General features: G+C 38.6%; 1 protein-coding gene across 2 annotated transcripts in view; it reads right to left on the bottom strand.

Moving 5' to 3' along the window:
• The window catches only part of cdin1 (CDAN1 interacting nuclease 1), an 86,249-nt gene that overhangs the window by 18,224 nt on the left and 49,032 nt on the right, over positions 1 to 18,993 (bottom strand). The window contains exon 11 of one of the 2 annotated variants that reach the window (XM_084742400.1): positions 12,556 to 12,951. The exons of the other annotated variant lie outside the window; for it this stretch is intronic. Coding sequence (XP_084598526.1) covers positions 12,744 to 12,951 — 208 coding nt within the window. The 3' untranslated portion in view covers positions 12,556 to 12,743. Of the gene's footprint in view, positions 1 to 12,555; positions 12,952 to 18,993 lie in introns of those variants that run through there. 2 annotated transcript variants of the gene reach the window in all.

Here is an 18,993-nt window from a genome sequence, read left to right on the forward strand (position 1 = left end):
GTACTACCAGCCCCACTATGAATATACTCCACTACAAGTAAAAGTTCTGCATTCTAAATCTTACTAAGGTAAAAGTATGTAAATATAATACAACTGTCCTTAGTAAATTTGTCTCTAGGGCAAGTCAACATCTGAACATTTCAATTTTAGAACAAATGTGTGTGACATTTCTTACCTATGGTGTGCTATAATTGTGTTGAATGACAGAGCACACACAAATAGAAAAGAGGGTCAACAAAATTGGGCTCATCAGTTAGATTTCAGTCTTTCCCCACATCAAAAAGTTTGGGTGTCTCTAATAAAGCGTGGTGGGTGACCATCCGCAACCACACAGACACACAGATGTCAGTGCTCCTCTCTTGTCACTCAATCTGTGAGGGCCGTCACCCCGAGCAACTTCCCTCTCATGTCCTTAAACACTTGAAGACCCCTTTCACTTTTCCCCTCAGACTACCTCATCGCTTTGTCACATTGCCAAAGGGGACTCCATTAGCCTGGCCATGCACAGAGCCCCCAACTCTCACTTATACTTAACACACACACATACACACACACACAGAGGGAGGCTGATACGCGTAGCTAAGGCTGTCCACATCAAATTAGAGTGGCCCCCATTGTCCCTATTATGGCCTGGGAATGCTCCATCATGACGGATGCTACGGGGTCCCTCACTTGTCAGGAGTTGTCAGACAGATAGGGAGTCTGGATACACACAGCTGACAGGTAATCTTAATGTCTTCAATTAGCCCAATTAGGCCTGTCATAAACAATTCGATAAGTGCTCGACCAACACAAACAGATAAACGCACGCACAAGCACACACAGACGTACACACTCACACGCCAAGGTCTGCGGGGTATTAATGAGAAGGGTAATGGGTATATCAGCGGACGCTTGACTTGTCTTTTGTTTCAAGGAGGGGTGTGTCCCCATCCTCTGCTCTCAGCTGTGCACTGCTGGCTGCTACCTGGTCAGTTCAAATTGTACTATCTCCTTTCATTAGCGCATCGCCGGCTGAGAATCTGAAAGGCCGTGACAAAATTCATTTGAGACGAGTGGGAGCAGATTGCCTGAAGCAGGTGCTATAAGGGAGATAAAACAAAAGCAGCACCTTTGAGAAGCTCTGTGTGTGCACGCATGTGTGTGTTTTCTGTCTGTGTGTGTGTGTGCGAGGCTTTTCCCTGGTCTTCACATTCTGTTCTTTTCCTTGCTGTGGTAAATGGGTAATGACACAAAAGTGCTTTTGAAAAAAAAGAAAAGAAAGAAAGAACAGGGACCAGAGAGGAATCGGCCCAGCGCACACTAGCAGCGTTTACAAAGCTGTGGTGAAATCTAAATATTGTTTCTAGCGTGACTAAACAGGCCAACACCTTTCTGTGCAGAGGATGTGCGATAGCTAACATTGTTTGATTTGGTCTCTCCTTTATAATATCTTATCGCGGTGCAGCGGTGACACCCACACTACATCCCCAGCTTTTGTCCTCTAACCGTTTCTTTAAATCCATCTATTTACATTCACTATCAATTTCTTTTTCTCAAGGGATGCAGGACACGTTTCAGGAACCGTGAAGCACAAGCTAATGTTTGAATCAGAGATTCCACAGTTTGCAAACACAAGACCTGAGCAGAGTTAGCATCAATATTTGAACACATACTTATGTGCAGAGGCCTTGAGATGGACAACATCGAGCAACAACGCTGACTGACGCTCTTAATGCAGCACTTATACATTCGTCTCTGAGCATTCAGGGCAACGTGAAAAGAAACAAATGAGCAAAATAAAACCAACATTGGAAAATTCAGTTAAAACCAAGAAAATAGTACTCTTAGAAATTATATTGCTAACTAGAACCATAAAGGGTTCTTCAGCTTGTCTCCACAGGAGAACTCTTTTTGGATCCCAGTAGAATCTTTTATAAAGAGAATTCTACCTAGAACCCAATATAAAGGGTTACACCTAAAATCTTCTGAGAAAGGTTTCACCCAGAATGCCCTATGAGAGGTCCTACAGAGAACCCTTCAATGGTGTAATAGTTCCACCTAGAACCCTTCTTGGGGGTACTATCCAGAACTGTTCCACCTTCTAAAAGTGCTAACAAACAGTGGGGGTCTACCGAGAGCCTTTTTATATTTCAAGGGTTTTATCTAGAACCCACCAAGGGGGCTCTTTCGAGAACTTTTTTACATTCCAAGGGTTTTTATTTAGAACACACTCAGTGGGTTGAACAGAGAACCTTTTTATAGTTCAATGGTTTTACATAGAAGCCATGTAGGAGGCTTTACTGAGAACCCTTTTAGGTAATAGTACAAAGTACCTTTGAAAAAAAGAGTTCTTCAAGGAATTCAACAATCCTTGAAGAACTCTTTCTTTCAACAAGGGTTGTTTGGATGAAAACGTTTCTTAATGCGACCCACAGTCTTACAAAGAACTCCTGACAAACCCTCTCAGAAGCAGATGGTTCTGGGTAGAACCTGACCACTTTTGGAGTCTTTTTTTCAAAGAGTGTACAGAGGCCTTGATACAGTCCATATTAAGCAACAACACTCACACTCTTAATGCAGTGCTTAAACACTTTTTCTCTGGGCATTCAGGGCAGTGTGAAAAGAAAAACATGAGCAAAATAAAACCAATAAGGAAGAATTCAGTTAAAACCACGGCGATATGCTGAACGGTGAAATCCCAAGGCACATTTTCATTCAGTCCAACTGGGACGAGGGAGACAAACCAACTGCTATCAGCAAGATCTGTGATGGACATCTAACTCTACTTCTGATCTTTACCTCAAGTGACGGCTGGAATGCCATCTGAGGAGAAAAAAAAAGAAAAGAAAGAAAGAAAGAGAAAAGCCGTCACTGGGAAGTTGTAATAGGAAATTGCTCTTGGCAACTATTTGTTCAAGCACCAGATTTTTTTCATCTTTATGCCAACCCAGCGAGCCCCCATTGGAAAACAGGGCAGGTCCCCCTAATGAGTAATCTATTTCAAAGCAGTCGTGTCTGGGCATGACAGTTTACTGAGAGGCTTGAAGAACTGGTAATTACCAGTGTTACGGGGCAATTAATGCATATTACACTGCGGCACTCATGGCGGTGACTGTCAGCTCCCCAATAAAAATGAGCACTCTTCAGCTAAAGGGTGACATTAATTGGGCCCTTAATGACTATGCAGAGGAACCAAGCCAAATAGGAACAAAACAGGGGACTCGCTCTGACTCCAGCAGAGGGCTGGAAATTGGACTAAAAATGAGATTAATTGCTGTTTAGAAAAAAAAGAAGGGAAAAAATGTGGTGAGGGGAAGGGGGAGAAAGAGGTTGGAATTATAGGGTGCAGAGAGAGCAAGGGCTGCTCATACAAATGACAATTCAATTAATTATTTCATACTGTATTTTCTATACCTTAAGGAGTGCAGACAGGCCTCAGGCCCATTTCCAAGGCTTTGTCTTGATATGGTGCTCATTGCATAAACATCTACATGTACGTTCCCCAAAGCACCCCCACACAGCGTTATGATGCATATGCTCAATATCATGAATACATCTCAAATCTTCATTTAAGTAAAAAGAGGCTTATCCACATAAGACGAAAAATGCATGTGTATATATGTATTTATAGCTGTGATGAATGTAAAGGAGATCAGGTACACTCTTAGATATAAGGGTTCCAGAAGAGTTCTCCCTGAAGGGCTGAGGTTCTACTGAGAACCATTTTCTTTTGAAGAACTTTTTTTTTGAAGAAAAGGTAAGTCAAGGGTTCCTTGTGAGACTAAGGGTTCCATTCATCTAAAGAATCCTTTTTGGAAGAAAGAGCTCTTCAAGAGTTCTTGAAATCCTTGAAGAACTTTTTCATCAAGGGTTCTTTGGGTTATAGGGTTCTTTGTAGAACCCCCTCTGTGTTGGTGTTGTGCTGAAAGGGGACCTTTGTAAAAGGTTCTACCAGGAACTACAAAGGGTTCTCCTTTGGAGACAAGAATTATTATGGTTCTAGTTAGCACCTTTATTTCTAAGAGTGTTTAGGTTTTCCATAATGTTCAACACAGAAAATCATCTTAAGAAGCAAGTATGGAGAGTTTCTGGGTTACACTCTTCCGATAAAGCCTAAGGCCTTAAGTATGTCTTTCCACTTAAAACAGCCCATAAAAAACATTAAGCAAAGCTTAAAAGTAAATCTGCCAAATTGCAGGCCTTCCACCCCCAGAAATGTTTGTTTAGAAGGAGATCAAGGATGTGGTGAAGACATGAAGTAATTCTGATTAATGTTGCTAAAGCTAGGCACGTACTGAACACCACCTGAATATGCAAGCCCCAAATCATAAAAATATCAGCATGCAAAACATGCCATCATTTGCATACATTTTTGATTTTGGATTTCCTTGCTATTTAAATATGCAGTTAGAAATAGTCCAGCACTGCCTCTTGCGCTGTCACGCTGCACACTCACACTGTCATTGGTCCTGATAGAACTCTTCCGCTTCAAAGGGAGCTTTGCAATGGAGAGGAGAATGAGCAAATATTTGAATTGCAAAAACACATCATCTTGCGAGGGGAGAAAATTCAAGACAACTTTTTAGAGTTAAAGACACCCCCCCAACCCCCAGCAAGCTAACCCTCTGCACACAGCACAAAAAAAAGTCAACATATTCACAGCGTAAGCACTCTCCTCGCTAATTTACCATGTCCAAATTTGTGTAATGGGATATGACACTTTTTAGAGGGGATTGCGGAAAAAAACTTTAATTTGAGGAGAGAACCATAAAATGTTTAAGCTGCCCCTGTATTTAACTGAAATCCACCACACAAATCCAGGTTCTCAGACAACCTGACATGGGTTTGATTACAGACTGAAGTGTAATTAGCTGCTTAAGTTATCCTCTGGTAGGTTGGCGTGAGCAGCACTGCTATTTCAGCATAACTAAAGAGACCTTTAGATTCTCGAGGAATACCTTTACCCTCAGGATTCTGCACAGCCAGTTTACATGCAATCACTCCTGCAGAATCTCTGACAGCTTCCAACTTTTGCAGAAGTTAGTGGGAAAAAAGTGCAATAAATAATCTTCATGACAAATCAATAACATGACTCATAGCATATTTGAAAGTATGAGCTCCCCCAATTTGATGCCAGGATAAATAGAACATTTAAGCCAAAAGTTACAAGTCTAGCCACGAAGGCCATGAACAACATTAACAGCAATAAATACCCATCTTCAGACATCTGAAAAAATACCCCTGCAAAGAGAGGAAAACTGTGTTTATGATGGTAAATTTATTTACCACAGGCTGAGAACTACCTTGAATTTTAAAGCAGGGAAAACTGTGAGGGTCTCAAACACATATTTAGAAAATATCTGGACACACGGAGAATTCATGTGAGTTGCCAAATAAATGTGGAAAGACAGGCAATCAGCTACAGCCAGGTAAAAAACTAGTACACTTTAGAGTATTAGAAATATAATTTAAGAATATACAAAGGTTATTTCAAGTATATTTGTACTTTTGTTGCTTAATTTGAAGTATATTTAAAATGTATGCTTAAAAACTGTACTTCTAAGTAGATGTCATTAGATTCAACTTCAGTTGGCTAAAAATATACCAGTTCTGCAATACTTAAAGTAATAGTTCAGTGTACTTACAAAAAATCTACTTCATTATAAGTGTATTGTAAATTGTACAGTAAAAAGTAAATGTTAAATGTATTCTTACTTATTAGTGGCACATACGTTTGCAAGGGTTGTGCATTTTCCTTAACTGATGGTTTAAAACACTAACAATCAATTAATCACAAATAATTAATAAGATGCACAACATGTTTTTTTTTTTCTCATTTTTGTCTCAATTTAATTTTTTTTCCATTTGAAGTTTAATTTTAAGTTTCCATATTTTAAACAAATGTTTCTGCCAGATAAAACAATGTCAAATGAGGCACAATTTCATACATTTCTAGACTACCACTTAGTTATCAATTAATAGATTTTTAATTGGTTCAATTAAAAGATTTATGTTTAATTATTATCATCCCTACTGGTAACTTACTTCTGAAAAGTAGAATTATCTTTTGTAATACACTGTTAGTATGCTATACGAAAGTGTACATCAATAGAATGTTTACTTAAAACTGAACTTCTGTATACTTTTAAGCTGCAACATAATCTTTAAAGTCATTAAACAAGCATTAATGTTACACAGCCATATATTTTAAGTGAACTAAGTATATCTGAAGTTGTTTCACTAGCAAATAAAAATATACTAAATACACTTCAACTTGTGCTTTTCTACAGTTTACTTAGTTGCAAAAATAGTTGTTCCAAAATAGCAAACTTAGTTGTAAACTAGTACACTAATCATTAATAATTTGAAGTATATTGATGATAAGTCTGACTACAAGCACACTCAAGCATGCTAAAATTGAATATATATAACATGTTTATTTTTCATCAGGACTGGTGGAAAATATCAAGGTTACCTTTTTTTTTTTTTTTTTTTTTTAAAAAGCTTTAAACATTAGTTTAGTAGTTTATATGATAATAATATAATAGTATAACACCTATAATAGTGTAATAGTAATAATAGTTTGTGGATTAGAGGATCAAATTAAGTTTACATTATTACTATAATTCAAACTTATATATAAGCATCAATCTCATCCTTTAATCACAGTCTTAAAATGCTTAATGTTTAATTCTTGTCATCTTTGAACACTCAGTTAGTATTACCCAGAGCTCCTCAACACTGTCCACATCACGCCCCCCACCAGTCCAACCCTCCCCTGGCCTCTACTCCTTATGACTTCGCCTACGTGTAGACAACCTGGAGACAGGTCTGAGCAGAAATCAAACGTGAATGATGGATAGCTTTACTGCACAATGACCTCTGTCACTGGGTTCTTGCCCTAAATCAATGCTGGCGATAAGGGCCCTGCGCCAGTGCTTACCTTGGTATGTTCACTAGCAGACCTTATCTATGGCAGGAGGAAGTGTGAGTAATAACTAAAGACAAGCCACGACAAAACCACTAACCCCACCTTGTCAAACATAATTTACAATGTATATCCCTCTGCCCCCCCCCCCCCCCCCCCCCCTTTTGCTGCTGTTAAAACAGTAATTATGAGAACCAAAGAGATTTGGGACTGTGTGTTTGGAGGATTAACCTGTTGTAGGACGATGGGAGAGCTTTGCACATACCTTCAGTCCAAGTGGGGTTCATATTCTATACTCTCAGAAATAAGAGTTCCAAAAAAGTTCTTTCTAAAGGGCTGTGGTTCGGCCAAGAACCATTTACTTCTGAAGAACCCCTTTTTTGACAAAAGGGATTGGCAAGCGTTCTTTGTAAGACTAAGGGTTCCATTAAGAACTCTTTTCATCCAAAAAAACTCTTTTTGGATGAAAGAGTTCCTCAAGGTTCATAGAAGTTCTTGCAAAGGGTCTGTTGTCAAAGGGTTCTAACGAAAAACCTTGGAATATAAAAGGTTCTCAGTAGAACTCCTTGAGTGTGTTCTAGATATAAACCCTGGGATATCAAAAGGTTATCAGTGGAATCCACTGGTTGGGTTCTAGATAAAACCCTTGGAATATAAAAAAGTTATCTGTGGAACTCTCTTGTAGGAGTCTAGATAAGACCCTTGAAATATAGAAAGGTTCCCAGTAGAACCCCCTGAGTGTGTTCTACATAAACCCATTAGAATATGACAAGGTTCTTGGTAGAACTCTTGGGTGGGTTCTTGATAAATGTCTTGAAATATAAAAAGGTTCTTGTCAAACCTTATGTGTAGGTTCTAGATAAAACCCTTAAAATATGAAAAGTTCTTCTTGAACCCCCTGAGTGGGTTCTATATAAAACTATTGGAAGGTTAGAAAAAGGTTGTTGATATAGACCCCTTGATGGGGTCTAGATAAAGCTCTTGGAAAATAAAAATGTTCTCTGTAGAATCCCCTGGGTGGGTCCTTGTTTGCACCCTTAAAAGGTGGAAAGGTTCTGGATAGAACCCCCTGAGAGGGGTTGCACCATTGCACCAAAGAAAGGTTCTCTGCAGAACCTCTTATAGTAGGGTGTGCGTGAAACCTTTCACAAATGGTGTTAGGTATACCCCTTCATATTGGGGTAGAATTCTCTGAAAGGGTTCTAAGTGGAACCTTTAACAGATTCTACCAGGAACCGCAAAGCGCTCTCCTATGGGGACAAGCTGAGGAACCCTTTATGGTTCTGGTTGGCACCTTTATTTCTAAGCGTGTACAGACTGACGACTGACATACCCACACACACATTCATTCACAAAATTATGAATAAGATCCTGAAATTTCACCGTTGTCAGGTTTGTGTTTCAGTGATGCATACAGGGAGAGGTTGGAGGTTGAAGTTGACAGGAGGGCAAAGACTTTATGAAGATTACAGCATTGAGAACTGTGAGACCTTTCAGTAGTTTTTCATTTGAGTGTGTGTGCGATAAAGCGTGTGTGTGATATAGAGAGAGACACAGAGAGCGAGCATGCTTCCAGGCAGACGCATCAAAACGGAGAGAGAGACCAAACATGACATCAAACGTTGCAATTAGCTGACCCCTTTCTCCTAGAGTCGCAGTTTGCCTTTAAAACTCTGATTAAAATATGTTTGCTTTCTCATTCAAAATGACATTTGACAAGGTTAGTAATATTTCAACTAACTGCAAAAACATTCTTGTGGCCATAATCCTTTTTTTCCATCACTTTGCAGGGGCGCAGGTAACCTCGGAGTGAGTTTCCCATGAACTCAGCGCTGCAGTTTGAAAACAAACCGGCTGCGGGGGGAAAAAAAGGAAGAGCAGTTCAAAGTTTCACTCGAGCGTGTTTTGTTTCACCCAGGCAGCTGAAGCTAAAAGTTTTGCGATCATTATTCAGGGAATTTATCCCCTTTCTAATTCAAACCACAACGAATATTTAAAACAGAGCCAGTAGTCTTTTCTCTAACCGCGAGCTCCGTCCTTAGCAGGGACTCAGGGGGGCTGAGGACTGTCAGCAGCTCCACGGATAGAGTTCCTCAAACTGTTAAACCCCCTCATCACCAAATTAGGAGAGGTGTAGTCTGTAGTCCATTGGCCTCTCCAATGGAAAAGTGATATAAAAAGTAAAGTAAGATGATATTTAATGGTGCATAACATTATAAATATATAATTTTTTTGCAAGGGTATATTACAGTCACAGCTTTGTTGTAATATTGACATTGAGCCAAAGTTTTTAAAGCCTCTGGAAATGTGTCTTTAAATAGTAAAATGCATATATGATATCAAAATTTAGTGTCTCATTAAGCATCCACAAAGATCTGAGAGAAAATAAACCATAACTATTAGAAAACCCAATACAAAAACGGCACATTTTGCTATTTAGACCATTTCTCAAGACTGTGTTGATGTGTGGACAGCTGTAGAGGGGGCGCTATATTTGGAACATTTGCACCACTTAACTTTGCCATCAGACAGCCTTGTCCAGTGGGGGAACAAAACTGCAGTCTATGCTTCTTCAACGCCACCAGACTTCTTGGACCAAATCAATGATTGTACCTTACAGAACATGGGAGTTGCTGATCTACTGGTGCCTCAATCTGTTTGTGTTATTGTGTGGCTTGTACATTATTTCGGATCCAAACTGTTACTTGCCGTGGCTTCCGATTGTGAAGAGCATCAACTCCAGTGTTCTGCAAAATAAAATTACTAACTCTTTTCAAATGTGTCTTGGTTAGGGCTATGACTGTATGGATTTTTTTCTTACGACAGTTTCTACAGTGACTGTTTATTGTACTTTATTGAGTCGTAAGCATAGGCCTCGTAGGAATAGGGCAGTATTCAAGTGTGTGTGGCGGCAAGTGTAGGAGAGTTCATAGCAGAGCATAAACTTAAACTTAACAGTAAGGTGTCAGTCCAGCACTAAATGTACAGTTCAGGTAGCAGTGTGTCAGTTAATAAATTCTGCAATATCTCCAGACTCATTTATTTTTTTCACAACTGCTGGAAAAGTGACGGGGTTAGCCCTGATGTAAACCGAGCATATTACTTTTATAATGACAGCTCCAGATGTGTATTTTTCAGGAGCTTTGTAATCCAGCATTGAACTGCAGTGTCTTCTTGGAGATGTGGTAAAATATATCAATAATGATAAACCCAATGCCAAATGTCTTCTGATGCCTTGGTTTGAGTTTGCTGACCAGTCAGAAGCTCTGTTCTTGAGTTGTGTGTGACAGAGCTGATCCTTAGGTATATTAATAAATCAATGTACTGATCTCAACATGAAATCGACCAAATTTGCAGTGACGACTGTGATGAGCTCAACCCTGCGGTGGGCATCACATGACCATAGTTTTGGTCACAGCCCTACTTTTGGTGGTTGTAAAGAGAGAACAGACAAAAGTGCCAGTTCCCCGTTTAAAAGGGCGGTTTAATGGCAGAGTAAAGTGATGAAAATGTTCTAAATATAGTGTACCATTACGATATTGATATCTGCAAAGCAAAATTACTGTTTGTGTCAAAGGAGTCCAAGACAATTTAACGACTTCAGCTCCCCATCGTTGAATTGGCACAGACTCACAGAGCAGAAAGAGCAGTGGCAGGAGCAGAAAGGTTTTGTTGCCTGACAAGGAAACAACTGACATCGATGTTTTATGATTGGTTTGTGGAATTAATTGCAGTAATGTAGGAAGTAATTTTCAAAATTGATGTCCTGAGCTCAAGCATGCCCAATTCATACCCAATACAGGAAAGTGAACACAAACTTAAATGACAAAAGTTTGAATTTGGGTTAAAACTAATTTCTAATGCTTTTATGATGCTTACTATTATGTACATGAAATTTCATGGTTGCTATTGTGGATTTGAGTTTCCAGAGGCTTTAAAAAGGTCTTCATTGAGTCAGCAAACTTAAATAAACAAAATGTAAATGGTGTCTGAGACAGTCTTTGTCTGTGTGCATTCCTGACAAAAAAAAAGCCGAAGATAAGCAATAAATAAAAGGAAGGAATCAGAACCGGTCAGGCCAAAACTCTGTCTAAAGTTAATAGTTTTCACATCCATTCCAGTCGCAGGAGAAGAGAATGTGACGTGTCGGGCCGGACAGTGAGCCAGCCCAGGCTTAGCTGCAGCTGTGCTCAAATTGAAGTGGCACTTTCTATCAGAGGCCTTTCGCCAGACAGCTCTATTCTGCCCTTTCACTTGTAACCTCCATGACACACAGACGCCTATTACAAAAAATAAGAGTGGTCATTTTAAAACACACAGCCGTCATTGAAGAGACAGATTCTGGGTTTAACATGGGGGAAGATTCATGGTGCGAATGTGCCAGCTGATAGAGATATCACTCAAAATGAGGAATAGATTTCTCCGACGTCCCCGTGGCGGCTGTACAAAGGGGGCGGCTCAAAGCTCCAAATTCTGTGCCGAGTTTATATTTCACTTGTTCAGAAATTTACACTCTTAGAAATAATGGTTTCAACAGGGTTCTTCCTTAAGGGCTGAAGTTCTACCCAGAACCACTTGCTTCTGAATAACCCTTGTTTGAAGAAAGGGTTTGTCAGGGGTTCTTTGTAAGACTAAAGGTTCCATTAAAAACCCTTTTTTATCCCAAGAACCCTTTTCAAAAGAAAAGGTTTTGTAGAGATCCTTGAAGAACTTCCATCAAGGGTTTGTCGAGGTTTTTTTTGTACCATAATATAAAAGGGTTCCTTGGGTGGGCTTTAGATAAAACTCTTGGAATATTAAAAGGTTTTCTGTAGAACCCCCTCAGCATGTTGTACATAAGCCCTTAGAATACAAAAAGGTTCTCTGTAGAACCCCTCTGGTGGATTCTAGATAAAACCCTTGAATATAAAATTGTTCTCGGTAGAGCCCCCTTGCTGAGTTCTGGATAGAACCATTGGAATATAAAAAGGCTTTTGGAAGAATCCCCTTGGTGGGTTCTAGATAAAACCCGTGAAATATAATATGGGTGTGGTTTTAGGTAGAACACCCTGGGTAGGTTCTTGTTGGGACACTTAGAAGGCTGAAAGGAAGGGGCTCTTGGGGGAAAAATTACGCCACTGAAGGGTTCTCTGTTGGGTTCTGGGTGACACATTTTCACAGATGGTTCTAGGTATAGCCCTTCATGTGGGGTTGTAAGTAGAACTCTCTGAAAGGGTGGAAGGGTTTCAAGTTGAACCTTTATAAAAGGTTCCAACTGGAACCAAAAAGGGTTCTACTATGGGGATAAGCTGAAGCTGAACGCTTTATGGTTTTAGTTAGCATCTCTTTTCTGAGAGTGTATGCTTGTGTTATCTCGCATCAGTCCAAAGGAAAAGGATTAGGTATCGCCCGCTTCAACTTCCCGCCTATGATGAAACGTTACATCCACAGCGGACAGAGTTGGAATTTGGATCATATCATTACCCTGTTAACTTCTTAAGCCCTTGTCACAAAGGTTTGGTTTATGGTGCTCATCTAAAAAGCATAATAGAGGAAAAAAAAAAACATATTAGCATTATTAACACAAGAGAGTGGAAAGAATATATTAGCAGTCACACTGAGTGCACATTTATTTTAAGAAGTTTTAATAGGGTTCAGTGGCCAAATGCATTTTTTTTTCTAATCATTTACAGACCTGACAGAGCTCGTGGAGACAAATCTGTTGACCTGATAGATCTCGTACATTAACCCCCAGAATTGATGAGCAAAATCAGAAGGTCAGCACTTGGACACAGGCTGCTCATGTGTCTTTGATTACACACTCCCCACTAAGGGGATAGGCAGGCAGAGATGTTTAAGCTATCAGGCAATCAGACCGCCGCGAGACGTGAAACTCAAACCAGAGACGGGAGAGGGAGAGGAGGGCTGCCTGGGAACAAAGATGGGGGAGAAGAGGGTCCTGACGAAGCTCTTTAACAAATGCCAGGCCGGTGAGGAAAGTCTCAGATGTGCTTGTATCTCTTTCAGCGTTTTTGGCAATGACGCGATGAAGTGAATTAATACTGAAATATAAAGCAAAAACAAATACCTCTTCATCTGGTATTTAAATTCAGTTATTTATGGTGCATCAATCAAAATGACTGCCATGAGGTACAATCAGATATAGGTCTTACATGGTGAAACAAACAATTCAAACCATATATCAGTGTTGTTCTAAGATATGAATGAGGTCAGATGGTGAATGGAAAAAATTTAAAAATCCCTACTTAGCTAAATGTAGAATGATGGGTGGAAATTCAGAACAGCACTGCTGCTTTTGACGTCATTTATTGTGGAACAGATACAGAAGCTGGTGATGCAGATTTCTACACAGTGCAAAAAAGAAATAGTGGAGAAAACACAATATTTCAAAGCAACGTCAATAGATTTTTGACTTCTTGAGCCCAACTTAAACTCTAAAAGCTACTATCAGGAGTTTTTAACTGGTTATGAAACCATCTGCTCTCTTTACATTTTCCCACACAATGTCACAGTGAGCAGTACTTCAGCCAGTTTAAAAGAAGCAGGAGGAGATTTTAATTTAGATATTTTATTTTGTGGTTATTACAGTGGAAACACTACTGCTTCTGTCCACAAGCGCTTCCAAAATCAACACTATATAAAAACTTCCTTGTTGGGGCTTTAAGTTTTGAAAAAGTTTGACGAATTAACAAAGACATGTTGAGATAATTTACTTGTCTTCTTTAGATTGACTTGAATCTTTGAGTTTATGAAACCCCAAAATATTTGAATTTCAAATATTATTACATAAACTCACTAAAGTGAAAATGAAAAATGGTTACTAACTTATTATCTAAAGAAGAAAAGTAAATTATTTTAACAAAAATGTATTCATTTTACCAACTTTTTGTTTTTACACTGTGTAGAAAACTGCATCACCAATCAGCTTCTAAAAGCAGCAGTGCTGTTCTGAATTTCCAGAGATCAGCAAACCTATTTCAAATTTATGAGTTTGATTTAAAGCTCAAAAGCAGTTGCCTTAGAATTTGTTTTTCTGTTTTCTGTGGTTTTTCTTTTACAGTGCAGATGTGTTCAAAATCTTTCTAATAATCTCTAAAATATCATCTTTATTTACTGCATTGTCCAAAAAGAGGCGAAGCTTGCCCTCTTGGTTCAGAATATCAAAGGCTTTGTTATAGGTATAAATCACCAAAAGCTTTTTTTATCAGGATCTTCCTGCAGTCGATACACACAGAGGTCAAGGTGAGCCAGAACAGCACTCAATACTGAAAACGCGAGTGTGTGTCTATCTTTTATACGGGATTACATTTCTGCTAGTAATATATTTGTTCCAGATTACCATTGTTTAAGCAGAAATTCATTCAGCACGTGTTGAGAATTACAAGAAAAGGAGAAAATAAACAAGAAGGTGAAATCACGGGAAAAGAAAGAAAATAAGCATGAGTGGTAAAAAAAAAAAAAAAACAAGGTTACGTGAGGGACAGTGTGCCTATAAAAAGAAGCCTACTGTCTAGATTATCTATAAGGAACCACTTATCACAAGCGACCAGCTCCACACAGTGACTGATGGGCCTCCACAGACCATGAGTACCAGCACATTATCTGGTACACACAGAGCTGCTCTTTAAACACAAAGGCAGAAATATGAAGCATTGTTTCCTTGGCTGTCATTTGGTAAAAAAAATATTCTATTTATTCTTGGTCGGAAATAGAAAAGAGTGTTTACGGTTTTTGTGCACAGAAATACACAAGACAATACTGACCAACATGTAAATTAAAGTCCAGACTAAATCATTAATTTGTAGCATGTAAAAGACCACTGATTGAAACAGAGGTATCTCTTAAAAGGTTTACTTAAAAATCTTAAAGTATACAACTAAAATCCATGGAGAAGTACTACTCATAGGGAGACGAGTCAACCTAACAAATTAAATAATTCAGAAAAAAAAAAGCAAGGTAGTCGTAATCCCCCCAAAAAGCTGTTAAACACTTGCCATGTCATGAAATCATACGTCCAGAACAAAAATATGCATTCCTCATCTATCCATGTGAACCATGGCAGAATAAAAGCCCTCTTCCTCTACAACAAATGCTATTCCTTAGAACAAAATGTCATGTTGGTTGATTCAAGAAGAAAAGACCAGATTCTTTCAATTCAATCGGGAATTTTGTACCAGGAAAAAAAAAATGTTTTCTTAGTTGCATTAACTGACTCACGGTCCAGTGCTCTCCTAAGGCCTTGGGAGGACACTGGAGGAATCATGTGATGACTCCTGGCTTCCCTCATCCTCCTCTACACAGAGGTTAAGACACAATTAAGCCCTTTAGCTGGGCTGCGCTAACATGCTTTTGAAGCAGCTGTGGAGGTGCATGAAATAAAATACTTAAAACGCTGGCCTCACGGACCAAAGGCCCTTGAAAGCATTAAACATTTGTGTTGTAGCTTTATGTCTACTGAGTTTAAATGATTCGTGGAGAGAATGTGTTTAGAAAAATCCTCCTACACTACCTTTAGCCTTTATGACAGATTCAGCAAAACACAAGTGCACAAACTTATGACAACAGATATCCCGATAATTATCTTCTCTGTAACTTCCTGCAGATGTGAAGATCTCCAGCAAGTGAATGTACACATGGGTCTTTATGTGATGCAGAGCAAACACCACATATTGTGTGAAACCTTGCCGCCTGGAAATTGCTAAACTGTTTTCATAATAACGTAGTAGTGACAAAATAATTCCTACCTGATTATATTCACAGACGACGCTACTTTGGAACAATACATCCAGGTAATGCACTGTATTTGCTAGAGGTTCTCAGAGACCAACAAACAACCAACAAACTTATGTGTTTCTATATCTGTCATTGGATAAAAGACTGGAAGTGGGCAAGGTTTATACCAGAAGTCATGTTAAATCTGGGAAATGTTGAATATTCCAGCCTAACATTCACTGTCCTGCTGATTTATATATGATTTGGCATATAATTAATTAATAAATATATTTCCACATACTGTACTTAATAATCTCTCTCTCTTAATTTATTAAGTTTTATTAACTTAAATCTACTACAAGGAGTTTTTAACTGGTTATGGAACAGTCTCAATATTATAATTACTGAAGCCTCTATATGACTCACATAAGTCATAAATTAACAAGACCATCAGCGAGGAGATCAGCCATTTCTTTTTACTTTTTCTTCTTAATGCCTGACACTGGGTTTGATCCTCCTTGAAAACAGATGAAACGAGCCTGTGTTTACATTTTCCCAGGCAAAGTTACAGTGACTCATGTGTTAGCCAGTTAAAATGAAGCAGGAGGAGATTTTTATTCTGGCTTTTCTTTTTAAATTTTGACTTTTAGATTCAATTTAATTTTTGACATTATATTTTGTGGTTTTTATGGTGGAAACACTGCTGCATTTGTCAACAGAGACCTCCAAAATCAACAAAATATTTAAGTTGTGGTTTTAAAATAAAGTATTTGTGTAAAATGTCCTTAAAGTAAAAAGTAGTACTGTTAACATTGATGCATTACATTTTGTAAATTATCTTTCTTTCAAATAATAATGAGCAACTTCAAGATCTGTTTCTACAGCATTATTTGTGGTTATTAAAATAAAATTAAAATATTTGGATTTGGGTGCATATATGCAAAGAGGTGATTAGGGTGCATGGTGGCCGTACAAAGTGCAGGACTTCAACACCACAATCCAAGGTCTGTCTAAAGTCACTGCTGACTTTTGAATAATGCTGTAGTTACAACTGGATACTGTCTTGCAAGATCACCTATTGAAACACCAAAAGAAATCATTGTTAATGAACATTTTATTGATACATTCAGTATCAAAATATTTCCAACTTGTCAGGTTTGTTTTTCCTCATAATGTTAAATGAAATAGTTTTTTCGATTCGCATTATGTATTTGCTGTTGCAAATTAGTTGGATATAAACAGAATTTCTAGGAGACTGGAAAATATCAGAGCAGGTTTTATATCACATTAGGTGTAATGTTGACCTGAATGTCTTTTGGGGGTCAGGGAGCCATCGAAATTCTTCAGTTAGATTGAGTTTTAAAAAGAGCCGCTCTAATCCTTGCCCACTCCTCTCAGTGCCTTTGACAAATGCTGCTGACTTCTTCCTGGAATGAAACCCAGAAGGTCACAATAGAGGAAAAAAAAAAAAAAAGAGGGGGAAAGAGGCAGCGAGAAAATGAGGGGAAAAAAAAAACATGTCTGTCTAAGTCTGATGACATACATCGTGAAAGCTGACAAAAAATGTACGTTAATCTTTTAAAAAGTTCCATAGCAAAAGAGGAATCCGCGGAGTAGACATACTTGCACCTCATTTTACTGGAGGCTTTCTTCTCCATCTCACAGTGTCACAGGCGAGCAGAAAGACAGGAGGAGGGATACGTATCGCTGGGGTGCCGCTTTCTGTCCCGCTCCTCGTTTATACACACAGCGGCCGTGTCAAAGCTGCTCTCACACTCAATGGTAAATGACAAATTTGGATAATGCACACATACAACCCTACAAAAATAAATAGGAGACATGGAGGCTTAACCAGAGCTAAATCCTGAGGCTGCTGGAGACCTGAGAGTGCGGATTACACCCCAGACGCCTTAAACAATGCACCCAAATGTGCATCCTTAAAAGCATGAAATCCTTGAAGCATCAGAGCCGACTTGTCATTTGCCATTAATATTCCAAGTTGCTTGTGGTTTGGGGGCCAGCATCGCACTTCTGTGTGCTGATGTGCCCTAAAACAAACACTTGCAAAGCCCTAAAGGAACCACCATTGTGGATAGCTATTTTTCTAGCTGTGGAATATTCTACGAGAGGATGTCATAACAAAGGAAACAATAAAAGAGGCCACGTTCCTGCACTGCATGGGGTATCCATAACTATAAATAGGAGGAAGGGCAATGTCAGAGGTGCTTAAGCTTCACCAGGAAAACTCTTATCTGTGCTCTCAAAAAACAGGGAAAATTAAGTTTTAACTAGAATTTTCCAAACATATTAAGTAAACAAAAACTCTGCAACCTTAACACCCTGAAAAGTTACCTCATTTACATCCATAGACTGTATAAAAGAAGTGGACGTAGCCTACAGATTTGAAAAATGATGCCAATACAGAAGTGCCTCAAATCTGTGTGCTTCCTAAATATCATCAGGGAGCGACATCACTGATTGCAAAAAGAAATCCAACCATACAGAAATCTATGAAAAATGACCCTACATAAACAGTCTCCTAATGAATATTCTGTCTCAATTGCTAGTTTCAAGTCTTCTTCAATACTGCAGGATGTTAATTTTATAAATTATGGTCCCATTTAGAAGTGATCAGACAATAAGGCAGGGTATGGCCTCTCTTGTGATTGTCAAGTTGCAGTGACCTGTCAATGGGAATAGAAGCATACCAATGCCTATACACAGCACTGTGTACATTTAAATAGCTCTGAACTTGTTTTTGGTTGTTGTCTCTTTTTTTGACTTTGTCCCTTCTTTAACTATTTATCTGCTTATTTCTGCTTACATTTTATTGTATTTTAAATATTTTCTTAATGTCTTATTTTCATGGGTGTCAAGTTTAATTGGTTGTTTTTCTAAAAGGCAGTAAGCATTTTGCACACTGCTGGCCTAAGTGCCTCACATTTTAGAAAATAAATAGAAAAAAAAAAACAACAACTGGAATTTCAAAGTAGTCATACTGACATTTACCTGATGAAAAAAGTGTGATGTAGAAAAAATTCCAACAAAGAAAATGAGAGCTCATGTGGACTTACTGCTGCATAATATTCTCAACATGATGAAACTACACATAAAGTTCTAATATTTGATTGTGTGGTCATTTATAGTTGACTAATGTGATGTAAACTTGCTGAAGTAGGAACAGCGGTTACCTGAAATGAGTCAAAATCCACAATATGGACTGCCTCATTATTTAAACAAATAGCACAACACCTCTGCTTGTATGTATGTATTTCTCTGCCTGTACAAAGCACTTTGAATGGCCTTGTGTCTGAATGGTTCCACACATAAACTTGCCTTGCTTTTCACAGTGCGTTTTCAGTTCATGAAAG

Source organism: Lutjanus erythropterus, chromosome 18 (genome assembly GCF_056507025.1).
Source record: "Lutjanus erythropterus isolate fLutEry1 chromosome 18, fLutEry1.hap2, whole genome shotgun sequence".
NCBI classification, from domain to species: domain Eukaryota; kingdom Metazoa; phylum Chordata; class Actinopteri; order Lutjaniformes; family Lutjanidae; genus Lutjanus; species Lutjanus erythropterus.